Raw genomic sequence first — 22,610 nt, forward strand, 5'->3', positions numbered from 1 at the left:
CCAGGCTGGAGTGCTGTGGTGCGATCTCGGCTCACTGCAAGCTCCGCCTCCCGGGTTCACGCCATTCTCCTGCCTCAGCTCCCTGAGTAGCTGGGACCACAGGCGCCCGCCGCCACACCCAGGTAATTTTTTTTTTTTATTTTTAGTAGAGACGGGGTTTCATCCTGTTAGCCAGGATGGTCTCGATCTCCTGACCTCGTGATCCGCCTGCCTCGGCCTCCCAAAGTGCTGGGATTACAGGCGTCAGCCACCGCGCCCGGCCCTAATCAATGTTTTTTAATTCAACTCACCATCAACGTTCTGTCAAACCTGTACAAAAATAGTCCACCCAAGACAATAAAAGGTGATGCTTCCTTTGGGTTCATCTGACTAACTCACATTAAAATGACCACACATCCAAGTCAACTGATGTTCATTCTGTAGCTGAAAAACCTCCCTTTTATTTTAACACTGAAAAATACAAGATGCGTACTATTCTAGAAATATGCCTTTAAAGCTATCCAGATGGAAATATGTCATTTCTTAGATACATATTTTAAAATCTATAAAATGTAAGTAAATCTCACTAGTGAACACTACAAAGACTTAAAATCATAAAATATTTAGGTCAAAGAAATATGTTAGAATTTTCCCTACTGGTCACAGTTTACTTTCACACCTCAGTCATTCATTCTTAAGGCTATAAGATCTATGAGAAAACTGAAAACAGATGACAGAAAAGAATCATTATGTTAAGCAAATAATAAATGAAAAAGTAGAAATCACTGAGTAATTATTTAATCTTCAAAGATATGCATTTTTTTCTTACTTTATTCCTATGAATAATCCTGCTCAACTCAAACTTCTGACTGTTCTAGGGCCAGCAAGTACATATTTGTTGATTAAGTGACCCAGGCCCTTTAACAACTTGAGCAAAATGTATGCTTTAGCCACGTACACCCTCCGACTCCCTGGTTCTTGCCTTAAAGTCAAAGTCACATCACAATATGTCTCTTACCTGTTTCCCATCCAACGTGTACAGGCGTTTCACCACTCCCGAGTCCAGCTTGATGGCATCGGTGATATCGGTGAGGACCTGCTCAAAGGAATGAGCCGTTTTCTTGTTCAGCAGAATCCTGACAGCTTTCCGCGGCTTCACGCCACTTCTGATGATGGTGACCAGCTTGGGCCGAATGAAATCCTTATTCTCTCGCACCTCTGAAGGGCTTCCTTTAGCAGTGGCCAGTGAAGACACTGCCCGAGAAGCCGAGGTGGTCTTGACGTTCACCGACCAGTTGGGGTTCACATTCTTGGTGTACTCCAGTTTCTTGAAGGGCTCTATGGAGCCACATACATAACTCTCTCCTAAGGAAGAGAGAAATATATTTAAATTTATACTAAAATATACCCATTTCTTTTTTCCTACTTATCCTCTCTTTTGCCTTTTCTGCTTAGGGGCAAGAGCTAGCCCTGACTTCTCAAACAATGGAAGTGTGATTAATAATTAGGGAAAAAGAAAGATTTCTGATTGCTAATCTGGCACTGTCAGCAACAGATCCACATCCTGGAAAAACAAAACGAAACAATATTCCTCCATTTCCTCATCTTAAGGTCGGCGATAGAAATGCTGATCTGCTTGAAAAGACCTTAGAGAAGTGTGAAAGTGAATTTAAAATAGAAAATATTCTTTGGGAATTAGAGATACTTAAATCTGCAGAAAATTTCAAAGTTGGAAGTACCTCCATTTGCTACCTGAGATAATTTAAACACTAAGAATGAATCAGAATACAGCATCTTAAAACAGTCATATAATTTACGAATTTGATGAGAGTTGATGCTAAAGATTTTGTAAAGCCCAGTAAAGTTCCAAAAGCAAGCAAATAATCACCCTTCCTTTCTCTCATCTATATAGTGCCAATCACAGTGATCCACACATACTATAAGGTCAATTCATACTTGTTCATAAGTAAGAGGTTTTAGAAGTGTTCAACATACAAACTACAGCTTCAAAAATGGGCTCTAAAATAAATATAAGTAAAAGTTTATTAAAAGTGACTCCTTAGCAGGAAATCTTTTAATGAAAATAATCAGACTATTAAGTAGATGTAGATCACACACACAAAAAAGAAAAACATGAACCAAGAGACAACAAATTGTAAAATGACGAATTCTAAATACATATTTCATAAAGTTAGGTCAAAGCCTTTTGAAATTAAAGATTTTGTAATGGCTTTTTTCTGTGTTAATAAGTTTTTGTAACTAGGAATAGGTAAAAATGCTGAAAGACCTTCATAATTGTAGGTAAAATGACCGAGGCCTAATCTAACACAGCCCATTGACTTTTATCTAAGTCCTTGTATTATTTTTAAATTCACAGTGCAAGCATCCAAGGCCAAAGAATAAGTAGTCACATAAAAATAACTGAAGCAGGCCTTCAAAAGTTAAAAAGAGCAGTTATACATGTTACTGAACACTTGTTTTGCAGATGTTCTTAAAATATTCTCTAATGTGTATACATACACATTATGCCTCACTAGAAGTTGTATGAATAGTGCAAGTTTAACCAACCCCATTTCTATTCACCTGGCAGATCATGACTTGTCTCAGCTATGCCTTCCTCAGGATTTAAGTAAATATCAAAAACATATATGTATTTTTGATATTTTCTTAAATCCTGAGAAAGGCATATTTGGGTACTATAGAAACAGCAGTGTTTTGGGAGTTTTCATGGAGTGATGACCTGAACATGATAGTGGGAAGAGAGAACTGGAAATTCGGGCTCAAGACCTGGCCTCTCCAAGCATGTGACTTTGGACAAGTCCCTCAGATTTCTGGGTGGTAGTTTATTTATCTATAAAACAAAACCTCATTAGGTTTTTATGAAGATCAAATTAGAAGATAGAGATCAAAGTGATCTCAAATACAAACCTGCTATGTAAGTGAAAATGACCTGAGGCTACATACCCTAATCGTGCAGTAAGCCTGAAAGAAAAATTCAAAAACAAAATTACTAGAAATCGGTAAGCAGGTCTTATATTGAACAGTTACCAGTGGACACCACGTTGGGTCCATGTCAATGTGAGAATGCCCTAACACTCCCCAGTGAGACACACGGCATGTAACTGAGCTGGCAAAGCTAGCCTCTGTCAGAATTCTGTGCTAACTGAAGATATGCAATTGTCTGATTATTTATAAGTTTCTATACTAAGCTAATAACTAAAAGCAAAACAAAGATATAGAGAGCAGTTTACATTTCAACAAAAACTTTAAAAATATATTAAATTAGAAGAGGGAGCAGTTTTAAAGAACATAGCAACATGGAGTGAGTTTGTTAAAAGAGAAAATAAACGCTTTTTAAAAATATCTTCTTAGATAAAGCACCCTGAAAATGTTTAAAAGCCTAAGAAAGTTCTCCAGTTACACTGAGAAGGCATTGCTGGTTTGGTTCAAGCAACAATGATCGGAAGAAATATGTGTTTAATCTGAGCTGTAAATGTGAGGCTCCTCTGCTGGATAATCAGATTTAAAGACTGGAATGAGAATCTTAGAGAAGGATGTGAGACTCCAGTAACAGATGATACTGTGCTAACAGGAAAGCAACAGCTAAAGGAAGGAGAAGGAGCTGCCACCAAATCCAAGATCACACACCACAGTCATTTAGAGTCTGTGACACTATTCAGGAATTCAGGAAAGGCCCAGATGGATTTCCTTATGCTAATAAATTTCCATTGATTTCCTTATGCTAATACATTTCCATTTTATCATGAAAAGAAATTTCCATTAAATCTTTTCAAATCTATGTATTAACTATTTTTACCATAATCATAACACCGAACTTCTCTCAGCCACAAGAGATGTGGTTCCCGCCTTAATGCAGTTAAATTAAAGTTGGTTGTATTTTCTGATTTTGTAAAAAATAGCTTTTCAATTCATGGGCTAATTATCATCGATTATTATAAATTAACAAACGTGATTGTTCTGAATGGGAAGAATACATAGTTTTGATTTGGTCAAGTAGCTCTAGATATCCAGTGTTCAATCTCTTCCTTAGTGTGACTGAGAGTTAAGAGATAAGTTATAATCTTGTTTAAATAATCATTTTTAGAGTGCATTCAAGTATTGACATGAGGTATGTGTGTTAAGTGCCATTCAAAAATAACAAGACAGGGCCAAGCATGGTGGCTCACACATGTAGTCCCAGCTACTTGGGGGGTTGAGGTGGGAGAATCACTTGAGCCTGGGTGGATGAGGCTGCAGTGAGCCATGATTGTGCTACTGCACTCCAGCCTGGGCAACAAAGCAAGATCCCATCTCTCTTTATTTAAAAAACAAACAAACAAACAAACAAAATAACAAGATAAAGTAAGCTTACAATTACTGTAGTATACTTCCTCTTACATACACTAAGCCACCCCACACCCCGAAGTCTTTTGGTATAACTTCTACTGCAACAATGAAATAAAAGTGAATTTATCTAAAACAAACAAACAAACAAACAAACAAATAAAAAAACACAAGGTATTTTTGAGCAAAACAGCCCAAAATTTGCTTTGGAAGCTTTGCATTACTTCCTATAGGTGAACTTGAACAAGGATGGCATGATTGCAAAGCTCTTAGCGGTGGTACTAGAAATTGCAAACATCATGATTTTCTGGTTGGTTATCATACAACCAGTTTTTCTTGTTTGTTTGTTTGTTTTTTCAGTTTGTTCAAGCCCTAAGGATTCTATGATAAGTCTGATTCTTCACTTGAAATGTAACACTCTGGGTGTCTAAGACACTCCAACAAATAGCAAGATGCTGGAGCAGCATCTGGCTGAATTTTGGCATTTATGAAGGCCAAAAACTAATCTTTGTTTTTAAGTAGAGAGAGAGATAAAGAAAATGACAGTTTTTTTTTAAAAGTAAGGAAATAAGCATGAAATTATGTTTGGATCCAACTAATACTAAAATGTCAGAATATGGTAATTTCTTTCCTGAAAGATTTTAGTATTTTCAGAAAGTTGGAGGATGAAATAATATCTAAGTAAGCATACTAGATTATTTTTAAGATACTGAAGAGTTCCTGTTTAAAAAATCACCTATGTATTTTTATTTTTATGTTTCATTTTTTATGTTTTTGAGACAGAGTCTAACTCTGTCACCCAGGCTGGAGTGCAGTGGTGTGATCTCAGCTCACTGCAACCTCTGCCTCCTGAGTCCAAGCAATTCTCCTGCCTCAGCCTCCTGAGTAGCTGGGATTACAGGCATGTACCACCACACCCAGTGAATTTTTATATTTTTAGTAGAGACAGGATTTCATCATGTTGGCCCTCCTGGTCTCAAGTGATCCGCCCACCTCAGCCTCCCAAAGTGCTGGGATTACAGGCGTGAGCCACCGCGACTGGCCTGTATTTTTAAATGATCATACTGGCCATTATTCTTCAAAGCATAAGAATACATTTCCTCTAATAAGATTTATTATTTTAAAAATCTGTGAAGTTAATTCTACTTTGCCATTCGCTTCCATTATGAAATTAGAATATTTCCACTTAAAATGAGTTCCCTGGGCACTACTGAAAACTGACAATGTGGTACCAGTTCCCTGGGTGACTGGGCCTGCAGTGTGTCAGCTATAAAAGTGTTCCTCCACGAGACTCTATATTGGGGGATTCTACAAATTTGCCTCTTATTGTGGGAGTTTTTTCATTGGCTAAGAGTAAATTCCAGTTCTGATATTACTTAACTTCAGTCTGAAAATGACCTCATCTCCATCCTTCACATTACTAGAGCTGGTTGTTACCTCCTCTAGGCTTCCTTTAAGATCAATATGTGGCATAGTCAAAAGCATCCTTAAGTGAAGGATATCCGTAATATATTTCATTTTTCCAGAGGATAAACTTTCTGATTAAAAACTCTGGCAATTAAATTTCATTATTGTGAGTTATGGCAAAATCTAGGAAAAACTCAAATATGTATTGAAACCTCTGCAACTGAACTGAATTAAATTACATGAAATATTGTTTACAGAATAGAATATCGTAAAGTAGCTTCTGGATATTACATTTTATGAGGCAACTCAGATACGCACAGCAACATTTCATAATCTACCTGGAAGTCACTGGCTTAGGATGATTTTCATTGAGCTATTAAAGGCAAGAAAAAAGATTTCCCAAAGGTGCTTATGGGTCATTCTTTTGCAGAAGTCTTCCATAGCACAATAAAACATAAAAGTAAGCTTATAGAAAATGAACTTGAATGTGTATGTCAGACCTGTGGACATGTCACCTTCTCAAATCCAAAGCAACAGAAAAACAACATTAAGGAAAAAAAAATGAGAGATCTAAACTTTTTGAAATTGAAAAGTAGAGACTCTTTTACTTATTTCTTATTATAATAAGCATGGCTTATTATAATTTACAAAAATACAAGGTACAAAAATAGATGGCAAAGGATAAAAACAAAACAAAGAATATATGGAAAACACATGGAGGGTGCTTAAATAGTAAGCCAAGAAATGCAAGTTAAAGCAGATTTAAGATGTACTCTTGTACCTATTATAATTGTAACAAAAGAATAATCAAAATAAAGTGGTATTGAGGTTGCAGCAACAAAATAATACAAGGTGCTAAAATATATGACAAAGGATAAACACACAATAAAGTATAAATAGAAAACACCATTACAGACATTAAAATGGTAACAATCATTTTAAAAAGCAACATGGAAAACTACTTGGAGCCATGAAAATGTTTATAACCATAATCTCATTGCTAAAAACTTTTGCATAATAACAAAACAACAAATAACAAAACTGTGACAAGCACATACAACATTAACAATGAAACCTAAAAATTAAAAACAACCTCCTAAATCCTGAGTCATAGGTGCAAGACCTAACTTAGCCACTCTGGGAAGGGAAAGAAACCTAAGTCAGGAGACTATCTTCAAATAGGTTAGAAAGCAAGATGTGTCTACGAAAAGATTCCACCACAAGGCAGTAAGTGATAATTGCTAAGTAAGTGGTCTAGGCCATCCTAATTCAGAGGAGAAAGAAGTCACTTCCCACTTCCCACTGGGCTATCTATGAAAGGGAAATGGAATTCACACTGGCCTTGGAAGCAAGGGTAAGATTACCATTGACAAAAAAGAGAGGGGAGAACATTCCAGATAAAAATAAAATAATAATATGCTCTGTTGCACAGTACAGAAAGGGATATTCTCTGATATATTAAAACATTTTCTCAAAAAAAAATGAAATAAAAATGATTCCATAGACAGACGAGTTAGATAAAACCACATCAGGCAACAAGGTCAGAGTTTTACACACGATCAGCCCTGGGTGATAAACAGGTTGCACTGGCTGCAGTGTGAATGAGGGGCTGAAGTGAACATGGGGAGAGAGAAGTCAAGATATCACCGAGAAAGTCATCACAGCCGACCAGGAGAGGAGGTGAACTGAATGTTACGTATCCACACTAGGGACAGAGGAGTGGATGTTACGAGGAGTACTTAGCAGATACAACCAGCCAGAATTGGCAATTGACTGGATGTGGGTTCCGAGGGAATATGAGGCAACAAAAACACTGAAGTGATGACACTGAAAATTCTCTTTGGGCCTACTTCCCATATACCACAATAGATACAATTAGAAGGGGAACAGGTTTGGATTAGGCAGTAAAGAAGGAAATTAAGTTGACTGTGCACATATTAAATTTGAAGTTCCTAGAAGCCAATCAGTTGGAGATTTCCAGCAAGCAGAAATAGGAATGGAGAAGAGAAAACAAGTTGGAGAAATGTCTTAGCAGAATCAACAGAATTTGATGATAGCCTGGATTTGAGGGATTAAGAGAGAGAGACATTAAGGGTGATGTTAAGTTATGTGATGTCTTAGTCCTTTGGCTGCTATAACAAAAGACCATCAACTGGAGGCTTATAAACAACACACATTTATTTCTCACTGTTCTGGAGGCTGGGAAGTCCAAGATCAAGACACCAGCAGATTTAGTGTTTGGTGAGGGCCCCACTTCCTCACAGATGGTGCCTTTTCATTGTATCTTCACAGGGTTGAAGGGGCAAGGCAATTTTTGGAGGCCTCTTTCATGAAGCAATGAATCCCATTCATAAAAGCTCCAGCCTCATAAACTAATCACCTATCAAAAGCCCTACCCCTTAATAACTTTACATGTGAATTTTGAGGGGGTCCCAAACATTAGGACCCTAGCAGGTGGTAACACTATTTAATAAGAGCTGGAACATGAGAGAAAGAATGAATTCTGGAAAATGGAAAAGAATGAGTTCACAATTATACATGTTGAGCTTTAAAGAACTAAGGAAGAGAAACAGTTCTATATATCCAGGTAGTTGGAGTGCAGAAGAAAGATCTGATTTAGGAGTAATAGGCCTTAAAAGAGTGGTTAAAATAATGTCAGTTGATGAGATCACAGTGGATGATCCAAAGACAGGAAAATGGAGGACAGTAATGTTTAGAAATTTGGCAAGTAAAGAGGGAAAAGAAAATCACCATTAGAACACTATAGTAATAAGTGCTATAGGCAAGATCCACCAACAAATGCCAAAATTCATGGGCAAAAGCTTAAGGAGAAACAAGATATTTACACAGCATCAAAGTTTCTTCCCGAAATATTAGTTACAAAGGGGAAAATTATAACTTTAGAGTGAATATACCTGACAGACACTGCCTTCACCAAATGATCACAGGTAACCAACAAGACATATCAACATCATGTACCCCCTGAAATGATGTACTGAGGACAAAACATGACTTCTGTGCATAACATCAATCTAATCATCAGACAAACCCAAACTGTGGGACATTCTACAAGATAACTGACTGGTATTCTTCAAACTGTCAAGGTCATTAAAGATAAGAAAAGACTGAAGAACCGTCATAGCTTCAAGGAGAAGCAGACACAACAACTAAATGCAATGTGTGATTCTGGAATGAAAAAAGGATATCAGTGGGGAAACGAAGGAAAGCCAAATGAGGCCTGTAGTTCAACTACTGTATTGTACCAAAGTTAACTTCTTAGTTTTGTTCATTGCACCATGATTGTGTGTGCTGTTCCATTACAGGAAGATGGGTGAAGGGTAAACAGGAACTTCCTATCTCTGTGATACTTGTATAAGTCCAAATTAATCTGAAAATATAATGTTAAAGAAATGGAGCAAATAGCCTGGGGGAAGAAAAGGTTAAACTGAATCCCTGTCTCACATATTATAACAATATGACTTCCATTAAAATATTTTTTAAGTGAAAACATAAACATACCACAACAAAATGAGGAAAAATGGCTTTATGATCTCAGTGTACAAAGGACCCAAGAGGCATGAAAATCAAGCTATTAATAAAGAATAACACATTTGATTATATAATTGTTTTGTACATCTACACGGCAAAAAACACAATAAATGAAGTCACTAAAGAGAAATCTGGAAAAAATAGAGTCATGTGCCACAATATTTGGTTCAATGACAGACTACATATATGACAATGGTCCCATAAGATTATAACACCATATTTTTATTGTACCTTTTCTATGTCTAGAGATGTTTAGATACACAAATACCATTGTGTTATAATTGTCTACAGTATTTAGTACAGTAACAAGCTGTACAGGTTTGTAGCCTAGGAACAATAGGCTATACCATATAGCCTAGGTGTGGAGGAGGCTACACCATCTATGTTTGTGTAAGTACACTCTATGATGTTCCCACAATGGCAAAATTGCCTAACAACACATATCTCAGAACATATCCACACTATTAAATGACACATGACTGCCCTCTCAATCATTATTACAAAGAGTTAATATATTTAAAAGAAAAAAATTCTACAAGTTAATAAAAAAAACCCTAACCTGATAGGAAAATGATCATAAATGATGGAGAGGCAACGCACAGAAAATGAAATACAAATGCCCTTTAAACACATGAAAAGATGAAAATTAAAACTATGAGAAGACATACAGTTTTCTTTTCTTAATGGGTTAGTTAATGGGAAACATCTGATTTCAAAACATCTTGTTGAGGATAGAGAAACGGCCACTTTCATACATAAGTGGTTGGAGTGTAAACTGAATCCACTTTTATGAAGGGGAATTTTGCAAATAGTGCTTAAAACTTTAATGCTTGTACCTCTCTACCCAACAATATTACTTCTAGGAATTTATCCTAAAGATATTCTCCTACATGAGTGGAAAACATCTATCCAAGGATAGTCATCACACAACTGTCTGTAATAACAAATAATTGAACACAACCTAAAAGCATATTGATAAAAGACTGGTTAAATAAATGATGGTACCTTTGTATAAAGGAGTACTATGAAGTCAGTAAAAGAACACAGTAGTTTTGGATGTACCGATATGGAAAGGTCTTCAGGATATATTGTTAAGTACACAAAGCAAGGTGCAGAACTGTGGGCATAAAAAGTTACCTTCTGGGCAAATTACAGTACTGCCCCACTTTATCCATGGTTTCAGTTACCTGCAGTCAACTGAGGTCCAAAAATATTACATGAAAAAATCCAGAAAGAGACAATTCAGGAGTTTTAAACTGCATGCAGTTCTGAGTAGTGTGATGAACTCTCACGCCATCTTGCTTCTTCCATCTCTACCACAAGAAGGGCAAGTACAGTACAAAAGGATGTTTTGAGAGAGACGCCACATTCACATAACTTTTATTATAGTATATTGTTATAATTGTTCCATTTTATTTGTTATTGTTGTTAATTTCTTGCCATGCCTAATTTATAAACTTTATCATATACCTTGCGTCATATACATACCTTTATCATAGGTATGTATTCACAGGAAAAAAAGCACAGTATATACAGGGTTCAGTACTATTTGCAGTTTCAGGCAACCACTGGGTGTCATAGAACGTATTTCCTTCCAGGATAAGGGGGCATTGCTGTATATGTGTCCTTCACATGCACTGGTATCTCTGAGAGGACACTCAAGAAACTAGTAGGCTGGGCACAGTGCCTCACGCCTGAAATCCCAGCATTTTGGGAGGCTGAGGTGGGTGGATGGCTTGAGCCCAGGAGTTTGAGACCAGCCTGGGAAACATGGCAAAACCCTGTTTTTTGTTTTTTGTTTTGTTTTTAAAGAAAGAAAAAAGAAAAGAAAAAGAAACTAGTAAAGTAGTCCCCTCTGAGGAATTTTAGGAAGAGCAAATTTTACAGCTATTCAAAAAGTAATTTTAAAAAATTCAATATAGCAAGGAGAGGCATAGAGAAAGCCAGTGAAATAGGGAAATAAAGTAGAGGATGCTCTATTAAGGAATAGGAAAAGATGGGTAACCCAGAGGCTGTGGTAGGAAAGAGATTCCCTAACTGTGGGGTGAAGCATGGGTTTAATCCTGAGAGGGGGATTATGATAGAAACTTGGAAAAAGCCCTTATGCAAACTGCAGCTCCAGAGTCAGGCAATGTCCATACAGGGTTAGTGAAAAGCCAAGGCATGCATGAGAACCGAAGAAGAAGAGGGACTCATCTCTAATAGTACAGATCTGATGAACAAATTCACTTACTTGTATCCAGAAGATTACATATCTACAGAGTTTTTATCTTAATGTTTAAAGAAAATGTTCTGGCCCTCTCACATGTACATTTTCATAAGATGTTAAAAGAAGGACAAATCAGTCAATCCATCAATGCTCCAGGTTTACATTCATCTTTCTCCTAAGAGTTCAAAGGCTTTAAATGTGACACCTTTATTTATCATCACAACATTTACATACCTACAGTAGAATATAGATGGTGCAAAACTGGGGGAAATGAGGCCAAGTCTCAAGATGAATCACTTGCAGAAATAGGCCTGCAATTCAACTTTCCTTATTAAGCATCATGATTTTTTTAAAAAAACATATTAAGGCCATTTTGAAAGCAAACAAGAGTGTCACCTTTGGAATGCTCTTAAGTGTATGTGTGTGAATATGTGTGTATATACATACATATGTGCATAGGTGACACACATACAATCATAGACACACACATTCACACTGACTATATAATTTTGGCTCAGCTAAATACATACAGCTAGCTCTACCAACATGCTTAAACCACACTTAGGCATAATAATCCATAGATAAAAACAAAACAGTGACAGTGACCACAAGACTGTCATAGATAAAGAAATTCACAAATATTGTAATTCAGAACTTTTAGTCTGAGAGCAAGTGAGAAAGAGCAAGAAAATAACTATAAGTCCAATACACTTGTCACTGCACCCACTAAAAGGATTTAATTTAAAACTCAAACATCATCATATTGGAAGGGGAAATGAAAAGCTAATAACATGCATTGACGTTTACATAAAATTAGTATGTAAAGTCAGAGATATGAGCCTAATGATGAATATGAAGCGACGGTTTGCATTTTAACAGACTAAGCAAAAAATGTAATTGACAAAGAGGCGAATCTAAATGAATTTCCAGCTATTTAAACACTAAGTGCAGCTGCATGCTAATTGTCAGTGTTATGAATTAGAAAAAAATCTGTTTAAATGAAAATTCAAAAAATAAATGCAGCCAACATGGTGAACTCACACACTGTACCAAAGTTACCATTCATTCAATCAGATAATGTTTTTTTCCCAAAAAAGTCATTTTTAAACATCAGAATATTCAGTCGGCAGTTACTTCACATTGATTGAGGGGAAAAACTCAATATAGTAGTTGAATTCATAGCACGCAGCATCTTAGAGGTAGTTATGAGCTCAAGCTTTGGCACTAGCCTTCCTGGGTTCAAATCCTAACTCTACCATTTCTTTCTTTGTGAGTTTGAGCAGATCATTTAACCACACTGTACCTTCCTTTTCTCACCTTAGTATAAGGATAACAGTTCCTACCTCCTAGGATCATTGTGAGAATTAAATGTATTCATATATGCAGGGATTTGGCCAGTGCCTGGCACATGCTCAATAACTGAGAGCTATCATTATTACCTTCAGTCAAGACATCAGTCCCTCAGAGAAAGCATTATTTTGCAGTAAAAGACAAAGAAGATGGTGACAAGCATGCCATAATTTTGCTGGTCCCTAGATGTGAAGGGAGTACTGTCATCTACCACCTCCCAGACCCTCTCCTTGGTGGATGGGAGTCATTGGAGTATCTTCGGCCACTTCTAAGTAAAGATCATTTCTGGGTGGGAAACTGATTGAAGTACCCCAACCCCCATAGATGCTACACAAGTGACTCTGGAACAGAGTGAGGTGTCAACCCATGGCTGTCTTAGGATGTGCTTTGAGATCTTGCCATATTTTTCCCTACAGTACTACCGGCCCTCAGAGGGACGGCTTGTTGACTGGTCATGCACCTGACTTTGCGTATAACTTTTATCCAGATCCCCTAGACTATACCACCAAATGTTTCATTTAACCTTGGACTTCCAAAGGTCATGCAAAGGACAGGACACAGAAATTAAAGCTGAAACAGTAAAATTTCATGTTAATTCTTCTCCTTTAATTTACTGGAAGTTCCACCCTCTGAATAGAAGGAAAAAGGCCAAGTCCACAGGCATGTTGGCAGCATGTCAAGTCACCGAAAAGGGATGTGAATTCCCACAAAATAAACACAGGCTCCTCTGCACGCTCTCAAGGCCAGTCACACTGTGATCAGGCTGGCATTTCTGCCAAGGGATGAAGGGAAGCAAAAAGGGAGAAGTCCCCAGCCTTGAATCACATACATACACTGGTTACAAAGCAGGACAAGAGGGCTCTGTCAGTGTGCGGTCAGGGGAGAGCAGCCCCCAACTCCAACGGGGCTGCAACGGGTGCTTCCTGCTACCTGCACAAGAGAGGGAGGGATTATATGGCATCCCTCCTGGACCCAGTTGAGTTACACAGCCTGAGCAAATAGTTCTGGAGTAAAAATGAACTCAAGGTGAAATCAAGCTCTTCCAACACTCCGCCCGACCTCCCTTTCCCAGATTCTTTTGTGCCATCTACTTCTTCATCATCAGGGCCTTGAGATCTCAATTTCAGAAAAATCAACCCTCCAAAAAGGATCTGCTAGCTTTTTGTGCACCTTGGTATACATTTAATCCCAGTCTTTTTTCTCCAACTCATTTTAATTGGCGATGAGTTCTAAGGCAATGACAGGCTTTATGCTCTGTTCAAACAGGGTCAGTCCTGAGGCAAGTGTAGCCCAGAGTCGGTGACCTTCTCTGCTTGCATAAGATACCAGGCTGCATCCGTGGATGCAAACAGTCCTATTTCCACATTAAATGTCTAAAAAAGATAACGACTATTAACCTAAATTGGACTTAAAAAATTAAACTGAACAGATTAGTCCCTGCATATCCTCAAAAATCAGAGAAAGACAATAATCCTTTAAACTCAAAAGGAAGCATCGCAGTGGAACGAGCTGTCAGAAAACCTGTTTTGGTCCAGGGTCATCACTATCTTACCACGTAACCACCGACATGTCATTTGAATTTTCTGGTCCTTAGACTCCAAAGATAAAATTAATGGGTTTGATAGCTATCTAAGGTTCCTTTCAACTCTAAAATTTCATGATCCATTTGTCATTTTCAATTCAAGTACTTTCGGATATCGTGATAGCAAAAGTTTAATTTGCATTTAGAAAACGAATATAAACTATGAGATTGAAGAGATAAAATGGACTTTTAAAATTAATGCAGCATGGGTATGAGAAAGAAAATAGAGAATGCTGTAGAATTAGGGACTTTTTCCCTTGGCACATTATTATAAACTACCTGACAATACCATTAATTTTTTTTCCTTTTTACTCTACACAATAGCACATTCATATGTGTGAAACTATAAGGATCACAGCCATAAGGCTGAATGTCAACTGTCAGAGGGCAAATGCGAATCGGCTACAACACTGGAAATCTGAGCCTGGAACCTGTAGGGTCACGTGGGGGTTATCTCACAGCGCTCACCTTCCACCAGTTGGTCCAGGCTGGAAATCTTCTTGAGCCCATCAATGGTGTAGATTGTTCTCACTCCCTGGGGCAAATTCACGTTATCCGACAGAGTTCGGGTCAAATCAGCCAGCAGGGCCTCAAAAGATCGGAACCGGTCTGGGGAGATGGCATACACAATCCCTTTGAAGTATCGATCTCCGTTTCGATAGAAACGAACTTTCTTGGCCTTCTTCTCGGAGCTGAGCGTCTGCAGCGTGCGGGTGCGGTAGAAGCTGCAGTGGGCGCTGTGCGTCGGGCTCGGCAGGCCGTTCACCCGCGACCCTCGGCTGTATCTCTGCGCCTTATCCCGCTCGTCGAAGTGCTCCAGCTCCATGTCTCTGCCGAAGGACATGATGGACTTCAAGTAGGACCTACGAGCCCCAGAAACAAAAGCAGACACACATATTGATGTAGGTTATATATATATATTTTTGTTTGTTTGTTTTTGTTTTTGTTTTATGTTAGGGACAGGGTCCTGCTCTGTCACCGGGCTGCAGTGAGATGGCACTCACTGAAGTACTCACTGAAGCCTCACACTCCTGGGCTCAAATGATCCTCCTGCATCAATCTCCCAGAGTATCCGGGACTACTACAGGTTACAGGTGCCTGCACCACGCCTGGTTAATTTCCTTCATTTTTTGTTTGTTTGCTTGTTTTTAGTAGTAGTGATGAGGGTCTTGTTTTATTGTCCTGGCTGGTCTTGAATCCCTGGCCGCAAGTGATCCTCCCCCGCCCCCCAACCCCTTTGGCCTCCCAAAGTTTGGGGATGATGTTATTTTGAGATCATGATTTCAAAGGGTCTGCTTCAGAACAGCTGGGTGGAAATATTGCTTTAACTGATGACACATTTAATATGAGTTATCAAGTGGGACAGAAAGAGAAAGGGTTGTGAATTCCCACAAAATAAACACAGGCTCCTCTGCACGCTGGCAGCAGAAGAGGCCGATCCCAGTGGAAACAGCTTATTAATCAGCCACAAATTTGTTAGAAGCAGCTCCTAGGTTGCCCATGGTTCATCAGGCTTCAAACAGATATTATTCCCAACAGACACAACAACTTTCCAAAGTATTGTCCTTCCTTACAAAAGAAGAAACTGAGGCACAGAAAAATTTCCCCTAAATTGCTCCAAGTAATACAGTTGAGAAATGCTTGTACCAGCAACTCTGTTCCAGGTTTCCCTGACTCCAAAGCCTACCGCTCCTTGCAGGGCAGAGGGCTAATCCTGGTAGCAGGAAGAAAATAAGCTCTCATATCATCATACAGTGAAAGATAAGTAGCTATGGTGGGCTGGGACAGAAAGAGAGGGCAGGCAGCATAACAGTCAGATTGTAAAAGTTTTACATAATGTTTGTGTGCCCCATGGCCAGATGGAGAGCAAATTAAATCAATCTGTAGGTTGGACCAACTTAAAGAAGATTTTCCAACATATTCACACATTCAATATTTTTAAAAGCAAATTCACTATACTTCATTTACTTATATTTAGTACTTCAGAAAAGTTGAGTTTAAAAAAAGAAGAAAAAGGAAGAGAAGGAGGAGAAGGAAGAGGAACAACAAGAAAGGAAAAAATGTTTGGAAGTACATTTCTTGGTTCTTCCTTTCATTAAGGCTATCTTTGTGATTGAAGAAATTGAGGCTTAAAGATGTCGATTTACACTTGACCCCATGCTAGCTGTGTAAGCTTGAAAAACCTACTTGCTCAGCATCTTTAAGCCTTGATTTCCTCCACCACAAAATGGGAATGAGAACAGTACCTACCTCATAGTCAGTATTAACTATTAAATAAATTCATGCACATGAAGTTCTTATCATAGTGTCTGACATGTGATAAGTACTAATTTTTTTATTAATAAAATCTGTTTTTGTGTTCCTGGCCCTGACACATAAAGAGCTAGCAGGAATAGAATCTTTCCTTTCTGGCAAGAGAGGCCCCTGCTTTCTTCCTGATCTCCATCTCATGACCTTTTGAAAGGTACATCTGTACCCCCTGGTCCCCACAGCAAGCTGACTAGAGGACAAGTTCATCCTTGCTGAGGGGTTGGTTGATAAAGGTTTGTGGAGCCTTGCAGGGGAATCTGTGGTTTAACAAGACAATCTAGAAAGTGGAAAGACCAAAGCATTCAAAGGAAAGACATTTTAATGACAAAATTTCAGGCATGTTGAAATAGAATATCAGGAAAATGGAAAATTTGGAGCAAGAACCTTACAAGCACTCCCCAAGTCCCACCATATAGATGGACATCACCTTTCTGAAGGTCAGTGAACACTCACCAATGCACCACTGTCTCCCCAACCTTTCTTTGACCCTCAGTAAACTGACCTCTGATCCATTCAGAGTGGCTAAAATTTCACACCTGAAAGCATGGCTAGAGATTTGGTACTCCAGAAATGAAGTGAAAGAAAGCAATATTTATTGAAGGTCTAGGAGGTACCTGACACTATTACTCATCAACCAGTTGTATAATATGCTAAAAATTCTCTTCTAAACCTCATATTAATCCAACAAGGTAGGTAATATTATTAATACTCAGGTGAATATGGAATTTATCCAGGGTCCCAAAATTATAACTGAGGGGTTGAGATTTGAACCCAGATTTACTGTAACTCCAAAGCTGGTGTTTTCCATCCCTTGCTCCTTTGAAACTGGTTCCTCTTCAGCATGAGAAGAAGGATTTTGTAAGCCCTCACTCCTAACTAGCTCAGTGACCTTGGACAGGCCACATAACTGATCCAGACTTCGTCTGCACACAGAGGAAGCAGTGGTCAGCAGGCCTCTGATGTTCGTGATTCTATCTACCTGCTTATGGGTCTATTGCTGACCCCACTGAAGGTCTGGGGAGGGAGAAATGAAGTGTGATTTAAACCTGGAGTGTTAATGAGTTCAGTGTACTTTTTTCCCTCCAAATATGAAAACTATTTCTTGCCTCTTAATAACTCATAGTAGTAGAATTTGCATTTTTCAAAAACAGTTATACTATATATAGGCAGCTCTGAACTGGTTTCATTGATTTTGATGTTAGATAACTTTAAAACAATGATCACTTGATATCCAATCCTGTAGGCATTAGTTGTTAAACAGAACCAATTTTTGTCCATGATATTGGTAACTGCTCTTACTTTTTAATTTATATGGTTTTAAAGTGAGCTCTCTTGTCTTCTAAAAGGGAGTGTGTCTTGGGGGTGGAGTGGAAGACACGCCCAGTACTCACACCAACTCACTAAGCTCTTCAACATTTTGTAAATTATAAAGGCCAAACTCACTTTTGAAGTTTGCGTTTTATTCTTAAAGGCAGTGATCATTCTCCCAACACTAGGAGTTTGGGGATTTCCTTCCAAATTGATATAAACTAAAAGAAAACAAGCAGGGCCATAGGGAAGGATGGCACAGTTCTGTTACCAGAAAGAGTGCACATCGAATTCTCAGTGACTGACAATTGGCAAAGGCCAAATAATTTGGCAATAGTTTGAATCCCCTGGGGGAACAGGCTTTTAGGACTAAGAATTCCCACACCAGATGAAAAAAGAAGAAAAGAACAATTTAAAATAGAAAAAAGGTTTACTTTGTTTCATTTTATTTGCATATTTCCTCAAACTGGATCACAGGTTCATCCAGGGCAGGGCTACACCTTTTACTTCCCTTCCCTGAATCTGTCCAAAAGTGGGCAATGGTGTCGACAAAAGAAACCATACTCAGAGTGAAATCATTTTCAAGGCTACAGCTACCTCTAAATGAAGCACACTCCACACCCTAGTGTGCTGGTAATTATTCGTGGCAACAAAATAGGTGTTCTTTCCCTCACCTTGGCTTAGTCATGCATTTGAACCATGCATGAGCTTCTGAAGATCCACTGGCCTTCCACAGGTTCACACTTTCTGCACAGGAAGCGTGCGAGAACACACAGCTCAATGTTCAGAGGCCGTAGGTGGCCAAGGGCCTGAGTGTACATGTGCAGTGGCACCAGGATGGTAACCACAGCACCTCAGCCACAGCGACCACAGACACTGGAGGTAAGAAGGGCCACTGGCTCTCATCAGAGTTTTTCCTATAAATCCTGCCATTTCAAGAAACCAACATCCCTGATTGTTCTCGGTGGGATTTCTCACCATTTTGAGGAATCTATGTTCATCCTTCTCTAGACGAGCACATGGTTCTTGTTTCAGAAATTTACACACATATATACCAAGAAAAAATGGCATAAATGCTACCACATCTAAATAGATGCTGGACCTGGAAGTCCCAAGGCATATTTTAACCGTGGGATTAGGATTCAGGTGGACTGGCATGAAATAAAACGCACACATACCTTCCAGGCCCGTGCACCACCACGGACGTAGACATCACAGGGTGTGTGCATATCTTTTATAATTTTCCTCTATATGACCTCTCTTAAAAATCCCTTCTGACCTGCATCCATGTGACATTTCATACTTTAAACGCTGTCCTACTTTCCTTTCCCACTGAAAGGCAATATATTTAGGAACAGTCATAAAATGTATTCACGGAACAGCCTGCAGTGTGGTCGCTGAACGTGTGTGCACCGTGCCTGGACACACTCACAGGTGCAGCAGAGAGGGAGCCGGTTTGAATGAAACCTTTCATCTGCTCTCTCACCGACCAAGCATCTCCTTGCCAAATCCAGCAGCAATTCCGCGCAAACCTGGTTTTCAAAAGCAGCCTCTTTTGTGGGGCATTGCGGGGCTGTGCGTGCGCTCCCACTAGGAGGAAAAAATGCCATTTCCTCTCCGCAAGCTTTTAGCACTGCAGGTACTAATTTGAACATGAGGCAGCCTCGCTGTCCCTGAAGGAACTTGAGACCCTGCAAACGTACTTGCAACACCCACGCTGCAGCCACCACCACGCACGAATCGACCCCATCCACAAGCACATATCACTGGCCCGGGCACACGGAAAAGCACACACACAATAAGAGGCCGGGCCCGGCCACTCCTTCCTTGGTTCCCGCTCCGCAGCCAGTTCTGACAATGACAAGCACCTCTCCCAGCTCCTCCGCCCTGGCTCTCCATCTCCACTAACAACGCGAAAAGCCTGTGAGGGCCCGCTCGCCTGACTCCAGGTTTAAAGCCCCATGGCACCAAACAAAAGAGGCAGGTGCCAGCAGCCCCGGGGCCGCCCGCACGCAACGCCCCCGGGTCGGGCCAGGCTGGCCAGGGCAGGGCGGCCGCCTTTCGAGGAACTGCGGGCGGGGCGGCGGGGCCAAGCTGAGCGCCCGCCCTGCCCTCGGCGCCCCGCGGCTGCGGGCGGAGCGGGCTCTGCGGAGTCCCCCGGCCGCCCTCCCCGTAGCTCCCGTCCCCAGGGAAGGCAAACCACGCACCGGTCCGCGGAGAGACGCCGCCGGGGGTCTTTGTGGCCGCGCTGGGGGCCGCCTCCTGGTGCTGTCCTCGCCGGGCTGGGCGCGGCCGGGGCTGCGGGGCTGCAGGGCTGGGGGGCGGCGGCGGGGCCGGGCTGGGCGGCAGCAGCTGCTGGAGCGCGGCGTCTCGGTTGCGGCCACTAGTGCAGGGATGTGCCTCGGCCCGTCCTCATTGAAATGCGGCGCTTCGCACAGCCTCACTCCAGCCTCTCTCTCCAGAGGAGGGCGGCGGCGGCGGCGGCGGCGGCGGCGGCGGGCGCGCTCCCTGTTCTTGTCTCACTCGCTCACACGCCCTCCCGTCTCCCTCCTCCTCCTCCTCCTCCGCGTGCGCGCCCCGTCGCCCCCGCCCTTCTTGGCAGGGCGCACCCACCACGGCTGCGCCCCAGGTCCTCCTCCCTCCCAGCGCCCTCTTCCCACCGCAGCAACCTCGGTGCATCTGGCTTGACTACACCCCTAAACCTCCCTAGTCCCCACAAGTAGTCTTTGGGAGATGGGGGCAGATCAGATGGTGGAAGAGAACGTGGACAGGGCTGAGTCTGAGCCAGGAAGTGTGCAAGGCACAGAGGTGATATGGCCGAGAGATGAGGCCCCCACCGTCGGGGGAGGGAAGGAGGTACCCACACTCATACCTTTTGATGTGACCTCACGGTCTGACACCTTTCCCAGGGTATGGAAGCAGTGGATCACCTTCTCAACCTTTTTGCCCAGGATGCACCCACGCAGTGCCTCTTCGGATGACCAACCCTCCCAAGCTATGCACTCTGGTGCCCCCCACATTGGGAAGAGCTGGATCTGTTCATGGATCCCACCCATCATCTCCACTTAACCCCAAGACATGAGTCACTCTTGGAATAGTGACCTCTGCTTAGAGTCAAATATGTTCCAAAGGGCCCTTGAGAACTGAAGGGCCAGGTTTCACTGCTGGACACTTTGTGGCTGCCAAGGCTGGGTCTGCGGTGGAAAGCCCCATGAGCTCATGCGAGCCTCTCCCCCAGAGGGGGAATGTTCTCCTAGCCCAGGCTGTTCACAACTTCCTCCAGTCTTTGCACAAAAGTCCAGGGAGTGGGAGCAGCTCCCAGATTTTGGTGAAATCTTAGACTGGCTCAGTATGCAGCCTGAATTTTGATCCAGTTAATCTGACTTTCAATCCTGTCATCCACAACCTGTGTTTGTCCCAAATACACATAAGTATACAAAATACACATAAGTATTTTTCTCTCTTCCTGAGCCTACACCTTTCAATGGAACATTAAAATTTTATTTTTCTCTTGCCCATTGATCCCAGTTATGTGTTTCACTACTTATTATTAAAAAGTTCTATTCTGAAATACTTTCCAAGTATGATGTAAATGTTAAATAATTACCATTTGTTTTAAAACACAGCTCAAATGAGATCCATGCTACATATTCCACAAGTGATGCGATATTTATTTTTGAACTATTTAATAGCCCAGAGATGAGAGTACAGTGAACTCACCAAATTAACTAAATGCAAAGTAGTAAGCCTATTCTTTCACATTCTGAGGCAAAATGAGAGCCATGGGGGTAAATTAAGAGAAAGGAAGAAGCCAAGTACATCTTCTGGAGAACAGAAATCAGAGCTTCTTTTTATCTTGCCAGTGACAAATGCCAAGTGATTTCTTCCAAAATGCTAAGCCAAGAAATAAATTTCCTCTCTTAACCCCTATGGATATTCTACTAGGGTCATTTCTTAAGAGCTTTAAGTAACTCACCATCATCTTACCTCTTCCTAGCTGTTGTACCTAGCACACACAGATAATGTGTTCAGAGAATCACCTTGGTGTTTGACTCTCTCAGTAGCAAAGTGCTCTCACTAGAAATAGTTGGGCATCATTAGCTCTTTAAGGAAACCGGGGGCAACTGATAATTAAGTAGATGAGGACATTAAATAGTATACATTGGCCCTACAGTATGGTCATATCATTTAGTCCAGGACAGCAGGCTGGTACTAAAGTTCATTCCAGGGCAGCTTAAGCATTTGGCAAATCTAATTTATATTCAACAATAATTCCTTATTGAAATGAAATCTAACTAGAAAACTCCTAATTCAAGTAATTTTCAAAAATGAATGCTACTTCCTTTATATTACTAAGATATTGATCAAAGAAGTGAATGGAACTAATACATCCTTTCCCCCAGGATCATCTGAAAGTATTGGAGATCTCATTCTACCTCCCAAAAGCAAATGCTATTTAAGCTGTACCCCAACTACTGCCCCAAGCAGACACAGCTCTATATCCTACAGGTTGAAAATGACTAGGCCCCAACTCTCTCAGTGGCTCCCATTAATTTAGTGCTTGCTTTTTGC

General features: G+C 40.6%; 1 protein-coding gene across 3 annotated transcripts in view; it reads right to left on the reverse strand.

The window, feature by feature from the left end:
* The window catches only part of DCLK1 (doublecortin like kinase 1), a 352,247-nt gene extending 331,733 nt beyond the window's left edge, over positions 1–20,514 (reverse strand). For 2 of the 3 annotated variants that reach the window (XM_009426862.5, XM_522657.8), the window contains exons 1-3: positions 20,246–20,514; positions 14,889–15,283; positions 998–1,344 (exon numbers count right to left, since the gene is read on the reverse strand). In XM_009426862.5, the coding sequence (XP_009425137.1) occupies positions 998–1,344; positions 14,889–15,264 (723 nt within the window). In that variant the 5' untranslated portion in view covers positions 15,265–15,283; positions 20,246–20,514. The remainder of the gene's footprint in view (positions 1–997; positions 1,345–14,888; positions 15,284–20,245) is intronic. The other variant, XM_009426864.5, reaches the window with a different exon arrangement.
* Between the last annotated feature and the right edge of the window lie 2,096 nt (positions 20,515–22,610).

The sequence above is a fragment of the Pan troglodytes genome, chromosome 14 (assembly GCF_028858775.2).
Source record: "Pan troglodytes isolate AG18354 chromosome 14, NHGRI_mPanTro3-v2.0_pri, whole genome shotgun sequence".
Taxonomy (NCBI): Eukaryota; Metazoa; Chordata; class Mammalia; order Primates; family Hominidae; genus Pan; species Pan troglodytes.